Genomic DNA, 24,321 nt, shown 5'->3' on the forward strand with positions numbered 1-24,321 from the left:
ATTTCATAATTGTTTTTTTCGGCAAAATCACTCAGCTCAAGGGTTAAACAAGATATGTTCCTGTATCAGTGTAGCTACAGCATTCTCAAGGTATATTTGCTTCATAAAGCATGAAATCAAATCGTAGATTTCCTTTAACTGGGCCTAAAAAAGGCTTTAATGAGTAAAAAAAATGTTTTCATGTGTACTTTTATTAAAGAGTTTTCATAATAGAACAAAAAACACAAGAGAAAAATATTTAAAATCATAAATATTACACGGGTCCAGGATTGCACAAACGTTTGTGACAGAGGTAATAGAAAACTCAAGCAAGAGCGAGTGCACAGTGGCCCACACAATACAAGTTCACAAAAAAAGATACAAAAAGCCAAGTCAGAGGATAGACCAAACACTTTTTAACAAATTTCTTTAGATGTGGCGGTTTAAAGCCAATATTATATTGTGGGCTACCAAAGTAATATTTGTATATATCTATTTACTAATTTACCTTTATACCTACATTTTAATTTTCATTTGTTTAACTTGGAGTTATCGTTGCTAAAAGTTATTTTTTTAAAATATAGTACATGTATATTCTTAGGCTAAATTCACACTCCGTTGCCCGCCGTACCGTAGCACGACGGTGCCGGGAAGGAGTGCGGCTCACCCCCACCCCTCTCCATAGAGGAACATTGCACCCTGCAAGTATGTGCAGCACCATACCGCTCCCGTAGGGCGCTGTGCGTCTATTGTCGTCTATGGGGGACATATATAGGCCATATATACCTCGGATGTCTATTCGTCCCCCATACGGCAGTGTGAATGCAGCCTTATACATATAGGTAAACTGGGTGACTGTGGTTTATTTGCGATCATAGTTTGGAAATTATAATTAAAAAGTTATGTATGTAGAAGTCATATAAGACCTGTAGGGGACATTTCACACAGTTTTCTTAGGTTAATTGCCCCATAAAGAGGAAGGATTCACCAGCAGAGCTATACTGGGTCTGCATACCCTAGACACAAGGTAATTGTTCCCCATTAAAGCCTGTGGTTTGTTTCAGTGCAGTGTAGGAAGGAAAGGAAAGCAGAGGTAATAAAACGCCTCTATCTTCAACCTAGGGTCTCTGACAGCCGGAGGACTTGTGTGTGGTTTAAGGACATGTGAATAAGGGCTTAGGTTTGGGAGTTTGAATACTCACTTTTACTGGTCCCCAAACTGCACTTCATGCGACCCCAGAGTAGGTTCAACTTTTAGACACCATCATATACATTGCACACACAACCTCAACCTTCTCAGATTTTTATCCTAATCTAGATGCAGTCTGATCTGGTGATAGGTAGAGAACCAAACCTTTATAATTTGTTTTCGTATCTTCTGTGTCTACAAATGTCTCCATCCCCCATTATTATAATTACATGATATCATTGATATTCTCACTGTGTTGTTTTACTCTATTATGGGAAACACAGGATGTGCTAGCTGAGAAGCAGTAATACTGTTAAGGATGTCCTGTGAATGTCTATGAGGTACTCAATACAGCCTTGTTCTAGAAGGAACGTGTAATCGTCCCAGTTTAGCAGCACAAAGCGGAGTTGTGATGAATTAATTTACGGACTTAAATCGCCTCATGCTGGAATAAAAGTATGAGGAACGCAAATAGGCTTCAAATGTATTACACCTCTTTTTTACTATACTAATAACCTGTGCATAGTGTTATAGTCTGATCCAAATCATACTATCATGTCATAATTCTATAATGTAGACCAGTTTCTATGTATGTTACCAACAAAGGTGGCGACAGAAATAAATTATTATAAAAAATTCTATACACACATATACAAATACTGTATATATAAATAAAGTATTTGTGTGTGTGTATATATATATATATATATATATATACACATAAATAAATCTCTGCACGCTTTCAAAATCCAATAAAGCAACTTACAAGTTCCTGAGAGAGGACAGAAACTTTGCATTAACATGGGTGACTAAATCACTCATATATTGAATTTTTCTGGAGTGCTGTGGGCCCTGGATCAAGGTCACTTTTGCAGGCACCCGCTTTAAAATTTCCTTTAAAAGTGCAGCTTTCTTTTATTTATATTTGTATTATTTCTATATATTTTACGTATACTTGATTAACCGACTTCAAAAGTTAAGTATTTTATGTGTATAAATGTGGCGCCTTCTGGAGGCCTTATCACTAGGGGCTATTTATACACATGAAGCTTTAAACATTGCAACTTTAAATGTTTAATGTGCATAAATAATAAACCAAAAAATGTATGTTGTTCTAAAACATTAGATTGGACCCTGACATGCATTACATCACTTTGTCTTCTAAAAGGACCATTGTCTTTGCGTCTTTGTAATCAATTTCACTGTTTATGACAAAGATCTTTTGTACCCTATAATAACAGATCCACTGACTCTTCTGGTTCCTAGCAGCAAACAACACCAGAATGTGAACCAGACCCCGACCCCTCAGAATGTAATAAGTTTAGTAGCGACTCTGCTCAATGGAGACATGTTCCTTCTTTATTCTTTATTGTTCAGCATTCATTTGTAACCAGCTTTGCTATGACTGGTTGTCATTAGGTGTCCATGTGTATGCATGAGTGACGATACAAAACACTCATCTCCTACAGCTGTTTTGCTGATAAGTAATGTGGCAGTCAGCGGAGGCCTCACCTGGGATCGGTGCTGCTAGCGCCCAGTCAGCACTCTAAGAACATCAGTTCTGCTGAGCTCGGAGCTTGCAGCTGTCCCTTGTCAGCATTGCAATGCCATAGCGGTGTTTCGGGAAGTGCTCCCCTGTCTAAAACATTTCGGACATCTGTTTTATTTTTGAGATCTTGTTGTGTTTTATTTATCAGCACAGAGTTGTTATGTGTGTCATGCTGCTAAGACTCAATTCAAAGTACAGTAAGAAAAAAATAGGAAAAACTAGAGATCTTACAAATTTTCTTGATCTTGAAATCACAGTTGGATGTAAATGTTCAAATGCGCTAACAACAGGTATCTCTCATAAACAAAGTCCTATTGTTCAGAGAGGTACAAAGGCTGGCTGTCAGACTTTGCACATTCTCTCTAGTGCAAACTGCTTGCACAGGTATTTAAGAAGTGTCTGCGCCAAAATTGTGTGACGCGACCATTTTGTAGCGCAGTTGCACTAAGCAGCATGCGACACAGTCTGACCGTGCGCCAGATTTATCATGCAAAGTCTGATAAAAGGATTTGTCGAAAGCCCTGTGTTAAAGGTTCATCACTAAAATGTTAGTGAACTATCGGGGCAGTGCAGGGAGCGCCAAATTCATGATTTCTGGCTCTCGTTCTTCATGAATCTGGTGCATCGTGCATTATACACAGGCAAACTGCATTTAGTGCAGTTCACCACAGTAAATAAACACCAATGTTGCACTGCGGGACAGTTTGCTGAATTTTTCGTCCTGTGTGCCACTCGGGGTTCATTCACCTGTGGTCATGTCATGGCAAAAAGACATGATTTGTCATCATTATGTAGATGATTCTGCCTGTTAGAAGATTTGACCACTTTGAACATCTTTTTAAAAATAATTTGCATGTTTAAAGAAAAGTGGCATTTAATAAAAATGTGAAACCCTTTGCTGAGGGGACAGTCACTTTGCAGTGTTTTCACAAACTGAGGTGCATGGGCCAAATTCGACTGAAATTCAGTCACATACCCATTTATGTGAAAACCGATGTAATCTGCCTTAGTACAGTTTGCCTCACTAATGTGCAGTTTGTGCCATATTTTAAAATAGTTGTGCACGCTGTCCAATTATATAGTGCAAAAGACGCTGCTTTGGGAAAGTGTGCACACAGAAACATCTTTATATTCTACACTGTGCAACACAATAGTGTTAGAGTCCAAACTATGACAAGCACTAACAGAACCTTTTAGGTGCACAGTTTTCAAAAGTGTCAGACAAAATGCAACCGTGACACAATTGAGCCGCAAACACATAGTGAACACATGTGCTATATCCCCAAAGCCACAATAATATATGTAGGTCATTGGGGCACATTTACTAAGGGTCCGCAGCCGCGAATCCGTCGGGTTTTTCCCGAATATTTCCGTTTTGCGCTGTATTTCACGGGATTGTGGCGCACGCAATCAATTTTTGGCGCAATCGCGCCGACTTTCGCGCGACAGAAATGGGGGGGGGCGTGGCCACTGGACAACCCGAAGGATTCGGAAAAACCGCGGAATTTAAAAAGCCATTTGTGTCGCAAGATCAAGCACTCACATACACCAGGAAAAAGCAGGTGAACTTCGGCGGACCTCGGTGCAGCAGCGAAACATGGTGAATATCGGCGCACGGACCTTAGTGAATCCCGGCAGAACCCGAATCAGCGTCGGAGAACCCGCCGCTGGATCGCGACTGCACCGGGTAAGTAAATGTGCCCCATTGTCTTCTTACAACTTAGGTCCATTAATGTGAATGGGTTTAAATGAACAGTGCTATGCTTTATAGACAGTACAGAGAACACAATGCTCTTCAAAATGCTGTACTATTTCTCTGATCTGTGTCGAAATAATACTAAAGATAGGTAATCTATGCTGTAATAGACATTGGCCATTGTTTAGTGAAAAGGTGAAGCATTATATGCACATGGATTGGACATAAGATGCAATGCTACGGTTATCGTATTCCATGGGCACTGAGGGTTATGTGGTGACTGCCAATAAGCTATGACACCAGAATATGAATTATGAGTGAGATTTTAACACTCCTTACTAAACAAACGAATGAGAGATCCTAATCCTAGGTGGAGATGTGGATCTGTTCACAAACATATTAGTCCCCCTAATATGTTTGTGAACAGATCCACATCTCAAGCAGAAATTGACCTAATAAACCTCTGATTATGTTGTCAAGTGGCTAAATACCTCCCAGATCATCACTGAAGTCCAGCTCAGTGTGACATGTTCCTAATATTAGATTTAGAACATAACTATAACTTTCTCTTATGTGCCCATTAATTATGAAATAATAAAAAATATACTAAATGTGACTGTGTACTGTGACATAAACATGACATGTTGACTTCCCTTTCCAGTGACCTTGCACATAAGTGTACGGAATGCTGTGAAAAAAAACAGGAAGGACACGGATTTGCATGATACAAATATGGAAGATGGAACTTCTATGTCAGAAAGGGATTAGGAAAAAGAATTGGCAGCATCTACAGTGCAGCTGTGCCACAGGTCTCCGGGGCTTGTGACATACGTGTCATGAGCTCGGCACATATGTGCAACACCTCTCATTTATTATATTCTGGTAAATTATATATGTGCCAAACTACTTGTTCACTGATAACTTTACTCATTTCATATGGTAAATGAATAAAGTAAAAAAAACACCAAACAACTATGTAGACCTCCTGTTGTGATGTTTCGTGTACTCCATGCTGTATACACAAACCCATTGGATCTTACATCCCTATATATAATTTGTCATCCCATACTATGAAGTCTTTTACTTACTGGTTGTCAGAAACAATCACAAACGCATTGTCTTCTCAGCAGCGTTTATGAATGTATGATGGAATGTCTGAATGTTTCTGTATCTGAAAGTGACAAGTGACCCTGACGTCTCACAATGTTACCACTAACAACATCTTTCAGATATTCACAAGGAAATGGCTACTAAGAAAAGTAAAACAGAATCATCCTGTGGAGGCAAATGCATTATACTTTGTAATCTCAATGTCAGTTTCAAGTGCATCCGTCACGACACTGTTCCTCTCATCACGAACTTGTTTTTAACAAATATTTTGCCTGCTTACATGCTAATGCCTAAGCAAGTCATTGATCATGTAAGATAATGCAATTATGAATGCTGAATTACATATTTGGAGACAACCAAAGTAACAGTCACATATACACTCACCGGCCACTTTATTAGGTACGCCATGCTAGTAACGGGTTGGACCCCCTTTTGCCTTCAGAACTGCCTCAATTGTTCATGGCATAGATTCAACAAGGTGCTGGAAGCATTCCTCAGAGATTTTGGTCCATATTGACATGATGGCATCACACAGTTGCCGCAGATTTGTCGGCTGCACATCCATGATGCGAATTTTCCGTTCCACCACATCCCAAAGATGCTCTATTGGATTGAGATCTGGTGACTGTGGAGGCCATTTGAGTACAGTGAACTCATTGTCATGTTCAAGAAACCAGTCTGAGATGACTCCAGCTTTATGACATGGTGCATTATCCTGCTGAAAGTAGCCATCAGATGTTGGGTACATTGTGGTCATAAAGGGATGGACATGGTCAGCAACAATACTCAGGTAGGCTGTGGCGTTGCAACGATGCTCAATTGGTACAAGGGGCCCAAAGAGTGCCAAGAAAATATTCCCCACACCATGACACCACCACCACCAGCCTGAACCGTTGATACAAGGCAGGATGGATCCATGCTTTCATGTTGTTGACGCCAAATTCTGACCCTACCATCCGAATGTCGCAGCAGAAATTGAGACTCATCAGACCAAGCAACGTTTTTCCAATCTTCTACTGTCCAATTTCGATGAGCTTGTGCAAATTGTAGCCTCAGTTTCCTGTTCTTAGCTGAAAGGAGTGGCACCCGGTGTGGTCTTCTGCTGCTGTAGCCCATCTACCTCAAAGTTTGACGTACTGTGCATTCAGAGATGCTCTTCTGCCTACCTTGGTTGTAACGGGTGGCGATTTGAGTCACTGTTGCCTTTCTATCAGCTCGAACCAGTCTGCCCATTCTCCTCTGACCTCTGGCATCAACAAGGCATTTCCGCCCACAGAACTGCCGCTCACTGGATGTTTTTTCTTTTTCGGACCATTCTCTGTAAACCCTAGAGATGGTTGTGCGTGAAAATCCCAGTAGATCAGCAGTTTCTGAAATACTCAGACCAGCCCTTCTGGCACCAACAACCATGCCACGTTCAAAGGCACTCAAATCACCTTTCTTCCCCATACTGATGCTCGGTTTGAACTGCAGGAGATTGTCTTGACCATGTCTATATGCCTAAATGCACTGAGTTGCCGCCATGTGATTGGCTGATTAGAAATTAAGTATTAACGAGCAGTTGGACAGGTGTACCTAATAAAGTGGCCGGTGAGTGTAGATGATAAAGGGGTCAATGGGACTTTGCGGTTTTCCCTTTTCCAACTATTTGTAGCTCTTCCACAACCAGTCCATTAAACTATGGATAGAACTGGAGCAGGATCTGTCAATACACCTATTGCATATCCTAATAGAGGTTATATGGAAATGTGCTACCAATATAGGACTGGTATCTGCCTCTACTCTACACACAATTAACCTTTTTATTAAACACACAACACCTGCTGGTCCTTCCATTGCGCCCATTCAGAGGGTTAAGGATGAGATTAATTACAGGGGACAAATTTATGGGCATAACTGGCAGAGTACTTAGATGGTGGTTGCAGTATGGATTCTTTTATGTCCTCACCTCTCTATTATATGGAATGCTTGGAATAAGGTGGAAGACAAAAGACTTGTAGAATTCAGTAACACCTCCAAGAAAAATTTTGCCCACTGGTACAAAACCCCAAGAAGCTAGAAAATTAGAGATCCAAAAATAATTGGTGTGAGTTCCTTGGAGGTGGACAGAATGATTATACATTGATATTAATTGACTTCCACTGGATCTTAATTCAAAATAGTCCTTTTATTAGCCTGGATCAATATCCACAATGAAAAAGGGGGGTCGGAGTCTTTTTCTAGGTGGGGCCAGGCAGGACTTTAACAATCCTCTGCAACTTCAACATCTATCGTCTATAGCTAGAAAGTCATGTAATGAGGATAGAAGAATTATGGGCTGACAATAATGGTAAACTACAAGACTTTTGAGGGAGGATATCATTTCACTCCTTGGCTACTTATGGGTAGTATGTTGAGAGTAGCATTGGGTCTATCACGTGAAGGGATACTGGTAGGCCAAATACTACTTTACTGTAGCTTTTCTTTTTACTTTTCTTCACTATACTCTGATTTTATCTATACAGACAGGTCTCCTTATTGTGACGTAGTTGTTTATTTAACAGACAAGATTAATCCTGGCACATAATAGCAGCACTGATAATACTCCACCTAGTGACAACATTGATTTCACTCACCAGCTGCAGCAATTGCACAAAGCAGAAGCACCTAAGCAAAACATTGTAAGGCATCATCTTTAAAATGTTTCTTAAGGGCTTAATCAGATCCCATCCTAAATGTGACTCTAATGAGCCGATATAGAAGCATTATGGATACATAAGAAGCGACTTGTTAGGGTCATTAGACCCATGGTCAGGATGGGACTTGCAGCTGTAATAAGAACGCAGAGAATGCAGCAACATTATATTTGTCCGGATGAGCTCCAATTCTGTATTTTTACATTATCACGGCTCATTGCAAGATATAATCGACAGTTATCACTCCCACCCTCCACTGTATTCATGTAGTTGGTATATTATTATATGGGTACCCTCAAAGTAGACCTGCCAGCATTCCTTACCCTGTCATTAATAGAAATTCCCACTGTTACATATTTGATCACGTTGGCCATTACCAGTTCTGAGTGTGAAATAAAGTAGGAACCCACTTATCTGGCTTCAAATTCATAGTAGCAATCCCAGAGGAACAGCACAATGTAGAATAATAATAAAATGGGGAATACAAATATTTGAAGCGCCTGTAGAGATGAGAGATCTGTCTCTGTAATACAGAATGTACTCTTATAGGGCAGAAACCAGCTGACATATGACATTGTAGAGCACTGATGTAGGGAATCACACCTGCTAACTGTACTGTGGGGATCTCCAATGTCAAGGCCCTCCCTTTACGTATATTATATATTTATATGCATGATCTTTTTTACCTGTCAAGGTAAACCCTGACTCAAGCAGAACCATTAACAGTGAGCCACTGCCTTAAAGAGAACCTCTCATCATATAGGTATTGATAGCTTTTTTTCCCTTCTTTTACTTAAAATCTAAGCCCTTTACCTTTAAAGAATCTCCCACAAATTCAAGCAAATATGATTCCTCGCATATCATTTTCACGTGAGCCCCACAGATCACGAAAATGAGGGATTTGATGAGGTCCCACATACCTACATTGGATCCCTTTTTGATCTGTTAGACTAATGGAGCAGATGGCCGCGCATGACGGCTCTGCCCCATTAATCTCTATGGAGCTGACGGAAATTGCCGAGTGCCGCACTCACCGATCTCTTTCAACTCCATAGAGATTAATGGAGCAGCAGTCTGCTCCATTAGTCTAACGGAGCGACAAGGGGTCCGACGGACCCCTCATTTCCTGATCTGTGGGGGTCTCAGCACCGAAACCCCCAAATTAGGCCCTATCCCGTGGATACGGCCTAACTTTTGTTCGTGGGAAAACCCCTTTAATTAAGCCAACAATAAGCAAGGACATAACTTTATACAGTTGAGAAGTAGTTTTTCCATTGAATTCCTTTGTTTTTTTGATGAATAATATACTATGTACTATAATGTACTATGAACATGGGTTTAGGCTTTGTGAAATATTTGCACTTCTCTATTAAACGTGAATCATTAATAAATAACGATTATACATAAACTGATACAAATGGCAATATACCACAACATTGTAGATTGCAATGGCATTTTAAAATCAAATCTAATATACAAAATACTTTCATCATGTAATATTTTAACATAAAAAGCCTTACCAAGTCACATTTCAAAATATCTATAATTAAAATAAAACCAAAAATTGCTTTTTAAATTGTACTGCTGCCCTCTAGGGGACAAGTCTGGTTTCTACATATAAAAGTTAGGGCACACTGATCTTGAGCCTATATGGAAGGGTAAACGGTTCTTTCTGAAACTAGGTTTACAGCCCTATGACAATAATGCATATGTACCCTAAATAGCACAGGTAGCAGAATCCAACAACATACTGGAAGATAAGTTTATCTAAACTGTGTCTCATATAGTAGTTAATGGGACCCTAGAATATTTGTGCATACATTTAAAAATTCAATATGCAAATTTTGCAGCAGATCACATCTAACATAAGCCTCATTTCCCACTCCCAATTTACAACGTTCATGCAAAATCTGCAGAAAATCTCTCAGCGCTTACAACACTGAGAGATAGGGATGGTTGGCAGGAGCCGGCCACATCGTCAGCCGGAAGCTCTGTGTGGGCGGCTTCTGTGCCCCTTCAAACAAACAGGGGCAGGGATCAAACGGACCATGGCGCTGGACATCAGCGGTGCTGGAGGTGGTAAGTTCAAGTTTATTATTTTTAAATAGCTCACTTCAGCTCGCCCTAAGTAACTTTTTATAACCGGATAACCCCTTTAAAGCAGCCCCCAGCCATATATATATATATAAAAGTGATATTCCTGGACAACCCCTTAAATAGGCCTGGCCCAGGAGATGTACCTCTCTTACTTTAGGCTCCCATCTGAAGTGTTTTTCTTGGATACATGGGCTCACAAAATTCTAATAAAATGTGTTTGAAGAACTTCAAATAAATAAGGCTGTAATGCAATACTAAATAATTCTTCTATTTACATCCACAAATGACTTGGCGCTCACAGTAGTGCGCTGCTGTATTTTATTGCGTTGTTTGCTTTCATTTGATGTCAAGGCTGCTCCGCAGACCCTGTAAGACCTCCACAGATCCATTTTGTGGTAAAATATTCAGTTTGTTACAGATGTATTTTTCTATGCTCAATTGGCCACTTTGCTTTTAACCAAGAGAAAGTAAATTGCACCAGTTGGGTTTCTACAGCAACCAGGGGTCTAACAATGTCCCCCAATGCTGCCATCAGGCCACACTTATTAGGAAAAGGTTGCTTAGCAACATGTTTCATAAAATTCAAAAACAACTGCACCTATGGAAAATATAATCATGTCTCCTATGTGTAATACTTAAATTTCGTAATGTTTTGTAATAATCAGACACCTTCCTACGATATCATCCTTTTGTAGGCATATGTATCCATTTTCTGTAAGCCTATACCAATGTATATTGAAACAGATTATTTCATGCTATGTGATCTTACCCTGTATCTAATGTGCACCTGCAAAACTGTCAATAAAGCTGAGTTTAAATTAATGAGACTCCTTTTGGTAACACAATATTGAACAAATGTCTTTTTATATCCACTTGACAGGAGTATAACATTTATACCACTTAAAAAATTCATTTTTCCAATTCCTCCTGTTTAACCCTTTAACGACCTGGCCATTTTGTACCTTCCTGACACGGCCCTTTTTATAAAATCTGACATGTGTGACTATAAGTGGTCATAACTTTGGAATGCTTTAACATATCCAGTCCATCTTGAGATAGTTTTTTTCGTGCCTTGACCCCCCCCCCCCCCTCTTCTTAGTGGCTGTCTAATAAGGGATACAGGGAGACCTCTCTGGTTTTTGCGTACTGTGCCATGACAAAACCCCTCTGGTCCACAGGGCAAGATGGATGGCTGTCAGGAACAGCCGTCATCTGGCTTCGATCACTGTGTCTGAATAGAGTTGGCAAGTTTAGACCAACATGGTCTTATTTTTTGTGAGATTGGATGCACTTTAAAAAATCGTCATTTTAGTGGGTCTTTAACTTATTGATGCAATCTTATTAACTCTTTACAGCAGGGTGTCAGCTGCAATATGCCTATTAAGTGTTATATGTCTATATGCCTTTATGCCACAATTCTGCAGCATGAACAAAGTGCAACAAAAAAAATGGTGCACACTTCCTGAGCAGTGCAGGGGGTGCACAGTTTTTATTAATTTGGGGCACCCTGCACACTCCACAGGCAAACTGTACATAATTTTAATAAATGTGGGCAATGCACACAGAAGTTTTTCCAAACAAGGTAACTTATGTACCACAACCAGAGTTACCGAAAATCGGTTTTCGATATCACAAAAAAACTTGTGACTTCTTCACAGGTTATGGCTATGAAAAGACAGCAGTTAAGAAAATGAAAAAAAAAATGCTCTTGTCAATGAGCCACAAACAGAACCAGCAATTAGGGAGTTGTTTTCTGGGTTCAAAACATTAAAGGCCTATTATCCTAGATCAGTGGTGGCAAACCTATGGCATGGGTGCCAGAGGCGGCACTCGGAGCCCTCTCTGTGGGCAGCCAGGCCATCACCCCAGCATGAAGTTCACCAGACAGAACTCAAAGAATCTTCCTGCAGTATCTTCCTACAATGATAAGCGAATTTGCCCTCCTCCTTTCAACTGCGTTGGTTTCCTTAGGAGGAAAGTTGTCAAAGAACAAGGAGAAATAAATTACTGCTTAAATTGCTGTGCTGGCACTTTGCGATAAATATGTGGTTTTTGGTTGAAGTTTGGGCACTCAGGCTCTAAAAGGTTCGCCATCACTGTCCTAGAAATGGCAATGAAAATGGTGGAGGTCTGCCTCTCTGCAAACAATGCCAAAGCAGTCTCAGTCTGATTCAGATTCCGTATGGATAGGCCATCAATATTAAAATGATGGAAATGATTGCCACAAGCAGTCAGAATCCAGACATTCTTAGTTACACAATTATTTCAGTTCACCAAGGTCACTCAACAGAACTGTCCCTCTGAAGAATTTTAAATTGTTTTTAAAGCGTCCCTAATGTTGTTACAGAAAAATGTGTCTGGCGTGGTATAAATAATCGGATAAAGCTTCTAACTTAGAAACAAATTTATTTCAAGGTCATGGGAATATAAATGTTTTGTAAAAGACCTTGAAGAGTTACAACTTAACTACTTTAAATTTCATTAAAACAAAAAGTAAATATTAATGTATCATTCCCTGAAGTATGAATTTACATTTCAGCTTCTGTAGGGATGCGCAGATAACCCACTCGTTATTGCTGAATAACTTAACTATTGGTTATTGGGGAGTAACTGGGTAACAATCCACCTACATTACTGTTTCACTGGTTAAAGTTTAACCCCTTCATGACTGAGGTTCATTGGTGCCTGAATGTCCAGGTCAATTTTTGACAGCCCTTTTTCCATTTTGCTTTTCCATTTTTCACTCCCCACCTTCAAAAATCCATACCTTGTTTATTTTAGCATGTAGAGAGCTGTGTGATGGCTTGTTTTTTTGAAGTTCATAGTGATGGTATTTAATTTTTCAGGCCAGGTAATGGTAAGCAGGAAAAAAAATTCAAAATGTAGTGAAATTGGTAAAAAAAAATGCATTTGCGCCATATTCTTGTGAGCTTGGCTTTTACGGCTTTCACTGTGCACACCAAATGATATATCTCCTTTTTTATTCGGATTGATATGATCACGGGCATACCAAATTTATATAGGTTTTATAATGTTTTCATACATTTACAAAATGTAAAGCCTCCTGTACAAAACAATTCTTCATTTTGCCATCTTTTGGCTCTAATATCTTTTTCATACTTCAGTGTACAAAGCTGTGGGTAGTGTCATTTTTTTGCAAGATGAGATAACATTTCCAATTCTACCATTTTGAGGACTGTACGGCCTTTTGATCACTTTTTATAAATTCTTTTATATTTTGCAAAATGGCAAAAAAGTGTCATTTTCAACTTTGGGCACTATTTTCTATTACGGGGTTAAACGCCGGGATTAAAAGTTGTTGTATTTTGATAGAGAGGACATTATTTATATTTATATCAGTTCTAAGGAACTGATTTGAATTTTTTTAATATACATTTATTTTCTTCTTTTTTTCAGACCCCTTAGGGTACTTTAACCCTAGGTTGTCTGATTGATCCTACCATATACTGCCATTACTACAATTTAGTTGTATATGGGAATTTTCCACATCATCCATTACAATGTGCAAATGCACAAAGTTCTTACAGGAGGATCGATTCTGAAGGTGCACACTATCTGCACAAGACAAACGGCGTTGACATCTGGAGCCTGTGTAGGACTGGCTGGTGAGAACTGTATTACCCCTCTCTATTTCTACTCGATTTCAAACCATAGAGGTAAAAACTGTACTGGCTTATTAAACTGTTTCAGAAGAGTGAATACTATTGTATTGAATTTAACTTGAGCACTATAGGACTGGTACTGTTTTCCTGCTACTCGTGCTTTATTTGGCTTTTTCGTACTAACAGGGGAGATACAGACTCGCTAGTGCTCCACAGTAACACTGGTTCCACTCTTTTGGGGAGTGGCAGATTTGTGCTTTAAGTGTTTGATTAAATTTACATTCGGAACCAGAAAACTTAAGGGTGGATATCTCTGGTTCTGTGAAGCATCCATACACAATCCTTCTCAAAGGTAATATTCTCCTGTTTAATATGACCCCTAGATTGTGTTTCTAGGTGCCAGGGTTCAAGAGATATAGCTGTTTGAAGTTGGCCACTGGCATGATGTTTATAAATGTCCTTTCTTCACTTGGTATGTGCATATAGGACGTATAAAGCCCTATGGCAGTAATGAAGGGGTTTTAAAGTAAAAATAAAACAGGAGAAGCATTCATCATTCATACTATCCCAAATTTTTATCTTATGAATTATAGATATATTAAATATAATGTCCATGTTTGTGAAATATCAGCTTGCTTGAAAAAAAATATCTTTTGTTCGAAGCACAAAGCACACAGCTAATATCTAATTGCAATGTTTTATCCTTGCAGATTTTGTGACATGGAATATCATGAACATGATGAATTTTACTATGAAGATGAAATTTAAAAAAATTAATTTTATGGATGCTGGATCCTACCTCTATTCTCTTTTTACTTTAAATGTTAAATAGTGAAAACAATAATGTACTGTAAGTGGGCTGCCCTCTCATACAGCCAGTACTAACTACCAGTAGACACAAAAACACCATTTAGTATATTGCTTAAGTCCCATAAAGTGTTCCTCCAGTCCAAAAAAACTAAGATCATTTTGCTCAAAAACCAAAGTGTATTGAATCAGTATAAGGGCCATCATATGCAAGACATTTATCTTCAATAGTAAATTAGCTGTCTATCAGCCATACTAGCTTTCATATCACGGTTTTGCTCTCAACTTTCCCTGGGCAGGTAATTAAAATGAGAGAATCTTTTCTGCCTATTCCAACCCTCTAACCATACAGAAACATGCTCTGCTGAATCAATGATTGTGCCTGTGACTCAGGAAGAGTGCACAAATGTTTAACTATCTGCACATATAAAGTAAGTGGGAGAAGCACAGTGCTCAGGCAGGTACTTCTCCCTTATTGCTCTAGTGATCTCAGTACCCAACCCCCCAACAATAATTCTGAATCATAAGGAGTTTTGTAATTGATAGTTGCTGTCTAGGTGCTCATGAACAGGGTGCTAAAGATTCCACCACAGTTAGGCTATATTCAAAGTAATGTGATTCCACCACACATAGGTGCCAGGGAGAGGAGGAGGGGATGAGCGCCGCTCACCCTGCCCCTCTCCATAGAGAAACATGGGCCACGGCACCATATTCTGGGGAAAGATAGGACATGTCCTATCTTTCTCCAGGCCACAGAACGGTACGGTGCGACATGTGTGCACTTGATGTAACCTTACTCAGAAAATAGAGGCACCATTTTCTATCGGTGTTGGCTCGGATTGACCGATAGCGTGGGGTCTCTACTGCAAAAGCTGTTACCTTGCGGTAGTGGAATGTGGGGGTGTCATAGTCTACAATGCAAAGTTTGAATAGGAAACGCTGAATACACAGCAATAGGTACAGGCTATGGATACTACAACTGCAGTGGAAATAAGTTTCCAATGCAAATTTTTAATGGCATGTGTATGGGATTTATTAAATAATTTCTGGGTAGTGTTGCAAATATATTTTTGCAGCTATGAAGATTTGGGGTGCACTTATCATATTAGAGAAAAAGCAAATGGCAAAAGTGAAATGTGCCACAAGTAGTTTCTGAATTCAGACATTGATGGCCTTTGATCACAGGCTTGTGAATCTCATTTGTGTCTTGCCACAATTCTGTCTCTGAGCTCCTTGGGCAGTTCCATAGACCTCAAGTTTCTCATGTGCTCTGACGTGCACTTTCAGTTGTGGGGTCTTATATTAACAGTTATGTGTCTTTCCTAATAAAGTGCAATCAGTTCAATTAAACATAACTGAACTCCAATGAAGGAGTAGAACCATCTCAAGGAGGATCAGAAGGAAATCGACAGTATGTGTGTTAAATATAAGAGTCACATAAAAGGGTCTGAATACCTATGACCATGTGATATTTCAGTTTTTCTTGTTTAATAAATTAGCACAAATATCTACATGTCTGTTTTTTTCTATAAAGTTGGGGAGCAGAGTGTACATTATTGACAAAAAAGCAACTTTTTTTGATTTTACAAATTGTCGGCAATGGAAAAAAGAGTGAAAAATGTATAGGGGTCTGAAAACTTACTACCCACTGTAGGCCTTTTGCAAAGAAACCCCAATTGACAGGTCAACAGCCTTACTGTGCCACCTAGAAAATGATTCAATTCAGAGGACAGGATCTTCATTGTTTGTTTAGGAAGCAGGTATCAATGACTTAGGTTAGCTTTCACAGCAACTTTTTCAAGAGGATTAGCTTTCTACAAATATTAAATCTCATCAAAATCAATTATCTTTATAGTAATAAGAAGGCCTTCTCTGCATTGGACATTGGATTAAATTAAAAGTGATTTCTAATCTTAGTCAACTAAATATTGCTATCAATTACATATCACTGCAACAGACTTCAAAAGATTATATTAGATGTCCCTACGGCTGGGGTTGTTATACATATTGTTAATTCCCCTGTGGTTTCTCATTTGGATAGATAAATGGATTTCAGGATGAAGATTTAAAGAGTTTAATTATAAGCAGATTGGTTTTGTAAACTATATTCTTTATATGTATGTGAACAGTATGTGAACAGGCTTTACTTTTTAACACAAAGAGGAAATACTTTTTATTTTTAGTTCCTACAGGGCTAATTCCTATGTCACGTTGTCAGTATATAGTGATAGGGTAGTTATTATCAGGCAGTGTTGGCAAACAATTAATTTAAGCAGACTACCACCTTCCTAGCTCCAACACTGTGCATATACACATACATTCACATGTGAATCAATGCATCTAAATATACAGCGGTGATAAAATGCATCTAAATGTACAGCGCCTTCTGTGACGTACACAGGAGCTGCTAAGACTCATTTGCATATTTTTAAGTCATTTTTCAGAAAAAAAGAAGCCATTAACTGAAATAATGAATTGAACACAGTGGAGCTCATTTACTAAGGGTCTGCGGAGCCCATTTTTGTCGGGTTTCCTGATAATTTCCATTTTGTGCCGCATTGCGACGGGGATTGTGTCGCACTCGCCAGCTTGCACGCGAAAGAAATCGGGGGGCGGGGGGTGGGCCGTCGGACAACCTGACGGATTACAAGCACCGGGAAGAAGAAGGTGAACTGTGGCGGACCTCGACGGGGAAGTGACGGATGCAGGAACTCGGGCGCACGAGCTTCGTGAATCGTGACGGACTTCATCTTTGTCTGACCGTCCAAATCGGACCAGGTAAGTAAATTTGCCCCAGTATGCTTGGGTTCAAGCGGGGTTGATTTCCTTTGAGTCTAGCTAGCATTTTTAGTGTAGTACAATAAATTATATTATTTAAATGTATATATGTTTTTCCTTAAATTTTCCAAGAATTCAGACTGCAGGAATAACATTTTCATGTATCCAAGCTAAACTCAGCGCTGTCCAACTACTGGAAAATGACCAAATACTACAACTAATTGTATCTTCTGAGCTCTCAAGTTACATTCTCATAGTTATAGCATGTACCTGGCTCTCTTCATATAAATACTGGGACAGAACTGCTTTAGATGCTGCTCTAAATCTTTATCTGGAAGACAAGCAGTACCTGACAGGATTCTAATCCATCCATAAACTAACTATAGGAAATACTTTCAGACAGGATGATGTTCCCACACTTCTTCAACATTTCCCACTCAAAAGTGAGAAGATTTCTACAGTCTTGAATTTCTCACATCTTGCTTTTATTTTTAAAACAAATAGTCTTTCCAAACTGTTATTCGCAGACACCTCACCCAAGAGAAGTTCAGTCTCAATCCGCCAGCAATTACACTTATTCCGTAAGCAAAAAAGTAAGTGACGGCTTTACAAGGAGAAAAAGCAAACAAACATTAAAGTAACTGATGAGAAAATAAGACCTAAGGCAGTGTTTTACTTTCCAAAGATCACAGCAGATCTGAGGTGGAAACTTATTTTGGTGTTGTTTTCAGTCCAGTTAAAAAAATGTATTGTGAGACATAAATATGTATCAATAACTGGTTCACTTCTTTCTTCCTTAGTAACAGTATTTACAGAAGTTCCATAAGTGAGGTAACTGTGTCCCCTGTTCTGACCCAAGTCTCGAGAGTCTAAATTTAATAACACAATACACATGAACATTAACTGGGTCAATATACTGTATTAAATACCCTGGAAGAGACATTATACAACATGGGGGATATTTTTTAACTGGCACAAAGTGAAAGCTTAACCTATACAATAAGACAGAGAATAATGGGATGAATTAACAGACATGGCTTTATTGTAGTAAGAACCAAATATTACACATTTGCTATGATAAATGTGCAACCTGTGCATTGGGTAAGAGTCAATACCATACTGGTCCCTTACTGTCTGTTTGATTGCATTGCAGTAAGAGAATGACATATCCCCCTTTCATAATTACTGATTGTAATAGAGATTTTTTAAAGGGGTGCTCTATTCTCCGACCTGAGGGGTCCATATAATAGTGCATGAGTACCTATGCTATAGGTCATCAGAATATCCTGAGTACTTGGAAAATATTGATAATCTATGCTTAAGATGGCATATCCGGCTCCAGGTTTCAGCAGGCTCCTGGGCAACAGAGCCTCACTGGGCCTCTTTACAGTGAACTCGCATGGCGGCATTTAAAAACAGTTTATCATCCCAAATAGCCCCCTCATGCATTATATACAGTCACCCATGGATTCATTACAAACAACCTCCCTCACCAGGTGCTGCAGGACTGTAATTCTACTGTGTAGGCCCCCGCAGCAGCTCTGGGCCCTGGCACTTGCCTGGGTATGCCAAGTGCTGGTGCCGCCTTTGGTGGGGAGTCTGTGGCCTCCATGTGCACAATAGTGGCCGCAAACAGGGGAGTATTGCCCAGGTGGAGATCAGCAGGTGCACCACTCGCCCTGCCCTTGTCCACAGCAACTGACTGGCTGTAGCAAAAAATGGGCAGAAACAGGACCTGCTCTGTAATTTGCAGCACTGCGCTGTGCCTGCTTACATAACAATGAATGCCATACAATGTCAGAAGAAAATAGATGCAGATTTGAACACATGCATAATAGACATGGTTTTGTGAATAAGGTCTTATTCGCTTTAATAAGAATACTAAAAAGAGGGGACAGTTTCTGCTTCCAGAGTGCCATGACCCTTTAATCGGCTGATGAGTTCAGTCCCAGAATCTCACCAATTTGAGCTAAAGTCACCAATATACAAGTCCTAGAAAACATTTTTTAAAATTTCCCTTTAGGCTCTACCTAGGATTTGTCTAAAAGAATTACATGAAAAACACAATCAAACTGACCCAGCCTAGTAAACTACGACTCTACACTAATGCATTTTGAGAGCAATAAATGTTTCATGATATGGAAAACAATACAATTCCCCATTCTGTCTCCTAGTAACATGAGGTTGCTGTAGCAACCAAACAATTGCTTGCTCATTCTGCCCACTTCATATTGATGAAATATATCATATTAGTAATCAAATATACAAATCCAATAAACTCCTTTCATAAAAAAGTAAACAATATCATATATATATATATATATATATGTGTATATATAAAATAAAAAATGAACAGATTAATATCTTTCTAGGAATGTGGCCTTTAAAAGACAGTATATTAGGTATAGGGGTAAACAATGTCATTTACATGTCTATAAACTATGCAAACAGAGTCTATAAGATACCCCAATAATTATAAAGAAATAGTGTATATAAAAGTAGAGACCTAAATCTGGTCAATTTACATAATCTGTCAGGAATTACCACTGGGATAAATTCTGCAGCCATTCGGCAATGTTCATAATTAGCCGTAGACCCCCCCTGCACACGCCACGCCTAGGATGTGCACTTTTTCTACAGCCACCACACTTCTCCATTCACTTTGATGGATTCCCCAGCCTTGTGCATGAGCCAACTGCCAGGACCGCAAATAATGTAGCAAAGCCGAGTTGGCTCAGCTGAAGAGAAAGATGCTAAAAGAACATGAATATGCATAAATAGTGAGTCAACTTTACAGACGGACTGTGGAACAGGCATGAGAGGAACAATATAGGGATAGTTCTGTTTCAGTTGGTTTAACTGACAGGTTTCTTTTAAGCCAAGCTTTGTTTCAGACCCCATAAATATTGCTTTGAAGATTCTGATAAATCCTCTTCCACTCGACCATTAAGACCCCATTGCATTCTAATGATTGTGTTTACGCTGCAGAGCATACATGAGGCACCGTGCATTACCGCATCGGAACATACCGTCAGCCTACACCACAACAGATAAAGTAAGTCCTATTCCTGCCCGTCTTTGCACACAGTTTGCAACCTGCCCATTGTTTCAGACTTTACAAAGATTTACCAAGAAAAATATACCTGGATTCTGCTGCAGTGTACACAAAAATAATAGTGATAGTAGTGATAAAAAGGCAATGGCAACCTGTCATTAGGTAAACATGTGTCCTATCATTTTGCTTTAAAGGGGTATTCCAGGAATCAGCATAATACATATACAAATGGGTCCTTAAAATATAAACTTATATGTAATTAGTTGTTATTTAATATTTTGCTCCTGTTAGCAGAAAATGCTGATGACATAGACTGTAATGAAGAATTAAAATGTTACTGGCCCTTTAATCAGTCCGTTAATTTCCTCTGCGCGGTCCGTTGCAGAGCAGACACAGAACAGAAGATGGCCACTGGTCACATGTCCTGCACCTGCCTGGACAGGTCATGTGATCACCACTACGTTTGGCTGTAGTCGGTTGGTTGCAGTGCATCCAGTATGGCCAGTGTTGTGGTGATGGCAGTTGCATATCATTACTATGGTAACAGAGCAAGAAAACCTGTTACATCATCACTGGGAGCAGAGCATAAGAGGGAGGAGGAGTTACAGAGAACTAAAGGATCTTGGGACTTGTAGTTGCCAGTTGCAGCCATCTTGTTGAAAACTTTAGAGTGGCCATAAAATTTTGTGAATCATAAAATCAAACTATTTAAGCTCAATTTTGTGACTAATGACATTAAGTTTTGTTACATTCATTTATTTATAGCATTATGGGTTTTTGTATCAGACATTCATATTCCCGGAATACCCCTTTAAGCAAAAAAAGTAAACGTGTTACTAATATTCATCTGTGTATGGAAATAAATGTACAGTAAACCGCTGGAATCAGATGTCTATATTTTATTGTGCTATGTGACAAACATCATATAAATACTTAGATGGTCAGGTTAGGCTGACAGAGTCTTCAACTGAGCAATTCATCCATTACTTTTATGGTGCAATTTAACTTAAGAAATGCTGTTTAATATAAGCAACCCACCCCAATTTTACAGCTCCTTTTACAACACAAACAAGAAATATTACATAGTTGTAAAAACAGAATAAGTACCATATTGTGGTATATTGGGAATACGGCTGACTCCAAACAACTTTACATAAAAAGCACATAGAATTTCTAGAATTCATGCAAACTGGAAAGCCACACTCCAAGACGATGGAGATAAAGGAAGTTCACTGAAGTGTGGCTTAAGCAGAGAAAAGTTAAGCATATTGTTCTACCAATGTCAAGGTACAGCCATTACTTGTATATTATCTGATATGTCATTACATACAACATCACACATGACTATTCATACAAACATCATACACTGAACTCTCTAACATCTCTCATGTTACTACTCTCGCCATCTTCTACAGCACAAGAAACATATTTATATACCAGAACATGCTGTATGCCAAGCAAAATAAAAAGAGGAACATGTCCTCAGAGATCTGCAGCTAAGAGAAACATAAGTACTTACCTGCTGAGCTTCAAAGTCTCCCATCATTTGGGCGGATTCAGAATGTAGTATATCCTTGTCCGAAAATGCATTATAAACAAACAGTCAATGAGAAAACAGAGAAGTAGAAGAGAACATCAGAATTAATGACTAAAGGAAAATACTACAGCACAAAGTATCATTCAAAAAGTGCAAGGAATGCAGAACATCCATGATACTGCATACTCAGGAACATTCATATGCATCATAACCTTTATCTCTAAGTTCACACCAGCATTTTATAGATAATTAGTGCAGATGGGTTCCTTTAATCTATATGCCAAATCTTTTTTCCCCCACAAACAATGTTTAGGACTTATTTGTTGGTTGTTTCAGATGGCCTTGTTCAGATTAGGAAATGCAGTTGGCCACATATCCGTGCCAGATCACAGATCACTTGAGCTAAATTCACAGCAGAATAGAAATATATAATGCTATGAGTTCAGTTCAGCCAGCAATACAGTAGATACAATGGCCCACATTTATTAAAGCGTTTGCACCAGTTTTCTTTCTGACTTTGCATTGAACGTGCACGAATGTGCAAGCTGATTGTGTCGCGGCTGTGCCCGAAGTGCCACAAAATTATGTACCTAATGGGGCGTACTGGTGCAGAGTCGGACCGTGCACCACATTTACTACTGTATAATTGTGTTGCACGCTCCATGTTGAAAGTGCACCAAAAAGAAGTTGGTGCACACTTCCCGAGAAGTACCGGATGTGTCATTTCAATGAAGACCGTGAAGGCTAATAGAGTTACCCATACTATTATTACCTTGTTAAAGCTTGCCGTTCAGCACCAGGATCCACGGGTCAACTGATCCGAGGCAGCAGGGCTTCCTGTAACGTGATACAACCGCATGCCCTTCCAACCCCTCCTATGGGAGTATGGAAGTGGTTGTAATAGAAGTCAGCAGGACACATTATAAGAAGTCCTGCTGCCCAGAGATCCTGTGAACCACTGCGTACGGCAAACTTGAAAAGGATAAATACTATAAGTAAGGGCTGTTTGTATGCCTGAAATGCTGGGGTCTGTTTGTGGCATCCATGTTTTAAGAAGATTACATAAAGTATTTGGATTTTAGACATAATAATGTATTTGGACACCTCAGTGTCAGGATCTATTTACCAAGCTGGAGTCCAAACAGCATATCCCACTGCACGGACAAAAGATGTGATCCTTGGATTTATCTGGTGAATGGAGGATTTTCAGAGGTATACTGGATTTTCCTTTTTTTGCACAAGTTATAAGTATAAAATAGGTAACCCTTTTTGGTTCTCTGCTGGTGCTTGCCATGCTTATACCATTTAAAGTTTTGCCTAAGTGTCAGATTTCTTTATCACAATGAGGACATTTACTGAGGACCTTGCGCCAGATTTCTGTCAGACTTTGCACATTCTTTTATGGGCAAATTGCTTGCACATGTATTTCAGAAGTGTCCGAGACACATATTTGTCGCATGCGAGCCTTTGACTGCAATATTCTTCATGTGACACAAATTTCTGCATTAAAATGGGCGTTACGGTCGAACCGTGCGCCAGACTTATCATGCAAAGTCCGACAGAATTGTGTCACACTCCCCATGTTATGAATCTGCACTATACACAACAAACTGCACATAGTGCTGTCTGCACTGTTTTAGTAAATGTGCCCCAATAACCACACTAAAGATGGTGCATGCTGCATTATTTATTTAGGATCTTGCTGGAAGTCAGAGATTTCCTGTACTTTAAGTCAGCACAAAGTTGGCTTACAATTCAGCATCAATTTATGACAGAAAATTGCTGCATGCCAGTAATAAATCCAGAACATTTTACTACTTAACATAATAGCAATGGCAATTTTTCTAGACACATTTTCAAAACTGGTCAGATAGGGCAAAATAACATAGGGCAAAAACACATCAACCAAAAAGACACTATCACATATGTCAAAATTATGACGCAACACCAAAAATGTGGGCCAATGTACGTAACATTTCCTGCAAGTGTGAACTTAGATTTCGAGGCATCTCACATTTCTATACATACTAGATAGACTGGAAATAACCTCCTGAAAAATATCTCCATAAAATCTTTCACCAGTACAAACAATTTTTAACCTAAGCACACTTACATCAAGTCCTGCTGATCTTGGGGCTGGTCTTCCTGAACCCTGGAATCTCTGCTATTTCTTGTAATTTGAGTTTAAAAATATGATATGCTTAAGTTGAAAATTGTTTATACTGT

The 24,321-nt window shown here is 39.2% G+C and overlaps 1 protein-coding gene across 14 annotated transcripts in view; it reads right to left on the reverse strand.

Annotated features, from left to right (window-relative positions):
• Nucleotides 1-24,321, reverse strand: part of TJP1 (tight junction protein 1) — a 349,705-nt gene that overhangs the window by 182,482 nt on the left and 142,902 nt on the right. For 10 of the 14 annotated variants that reach the window (XM_072148049.1, XM_072148050.1, XM_072148048.1 and 7 more), the window contains one exon: nt 22,078-22,131. The exons of the other annotated variants lie outside the window; for them this stretch is intronic. In XM_072148049.1, the coding sequence (XP_072004150.1) occupies nt 22,078-22,131 (54 nt within the window). The remainder of the gene's footprint in view (nt 1-22,077; nt 22,132-24,321) is intronic. 14 annotated transcript variants of the gene reach the window in all.

The sequence above is a fragment of the Engystomops pustulosus genome, chromosome 4, assembly GCF_040894005.1.
Source record: "Engystomops pustulosus chromosome 4, aEngPut4.maternal, whole genome shotgun sequence".
In the NCBI taxonomy this organism is placed as follows: Eukaryota; Metazoa; Chordata; class Amphibia; order Anura; family Leptodactylidae; genus Engystomops; species Engystomops pustulosus.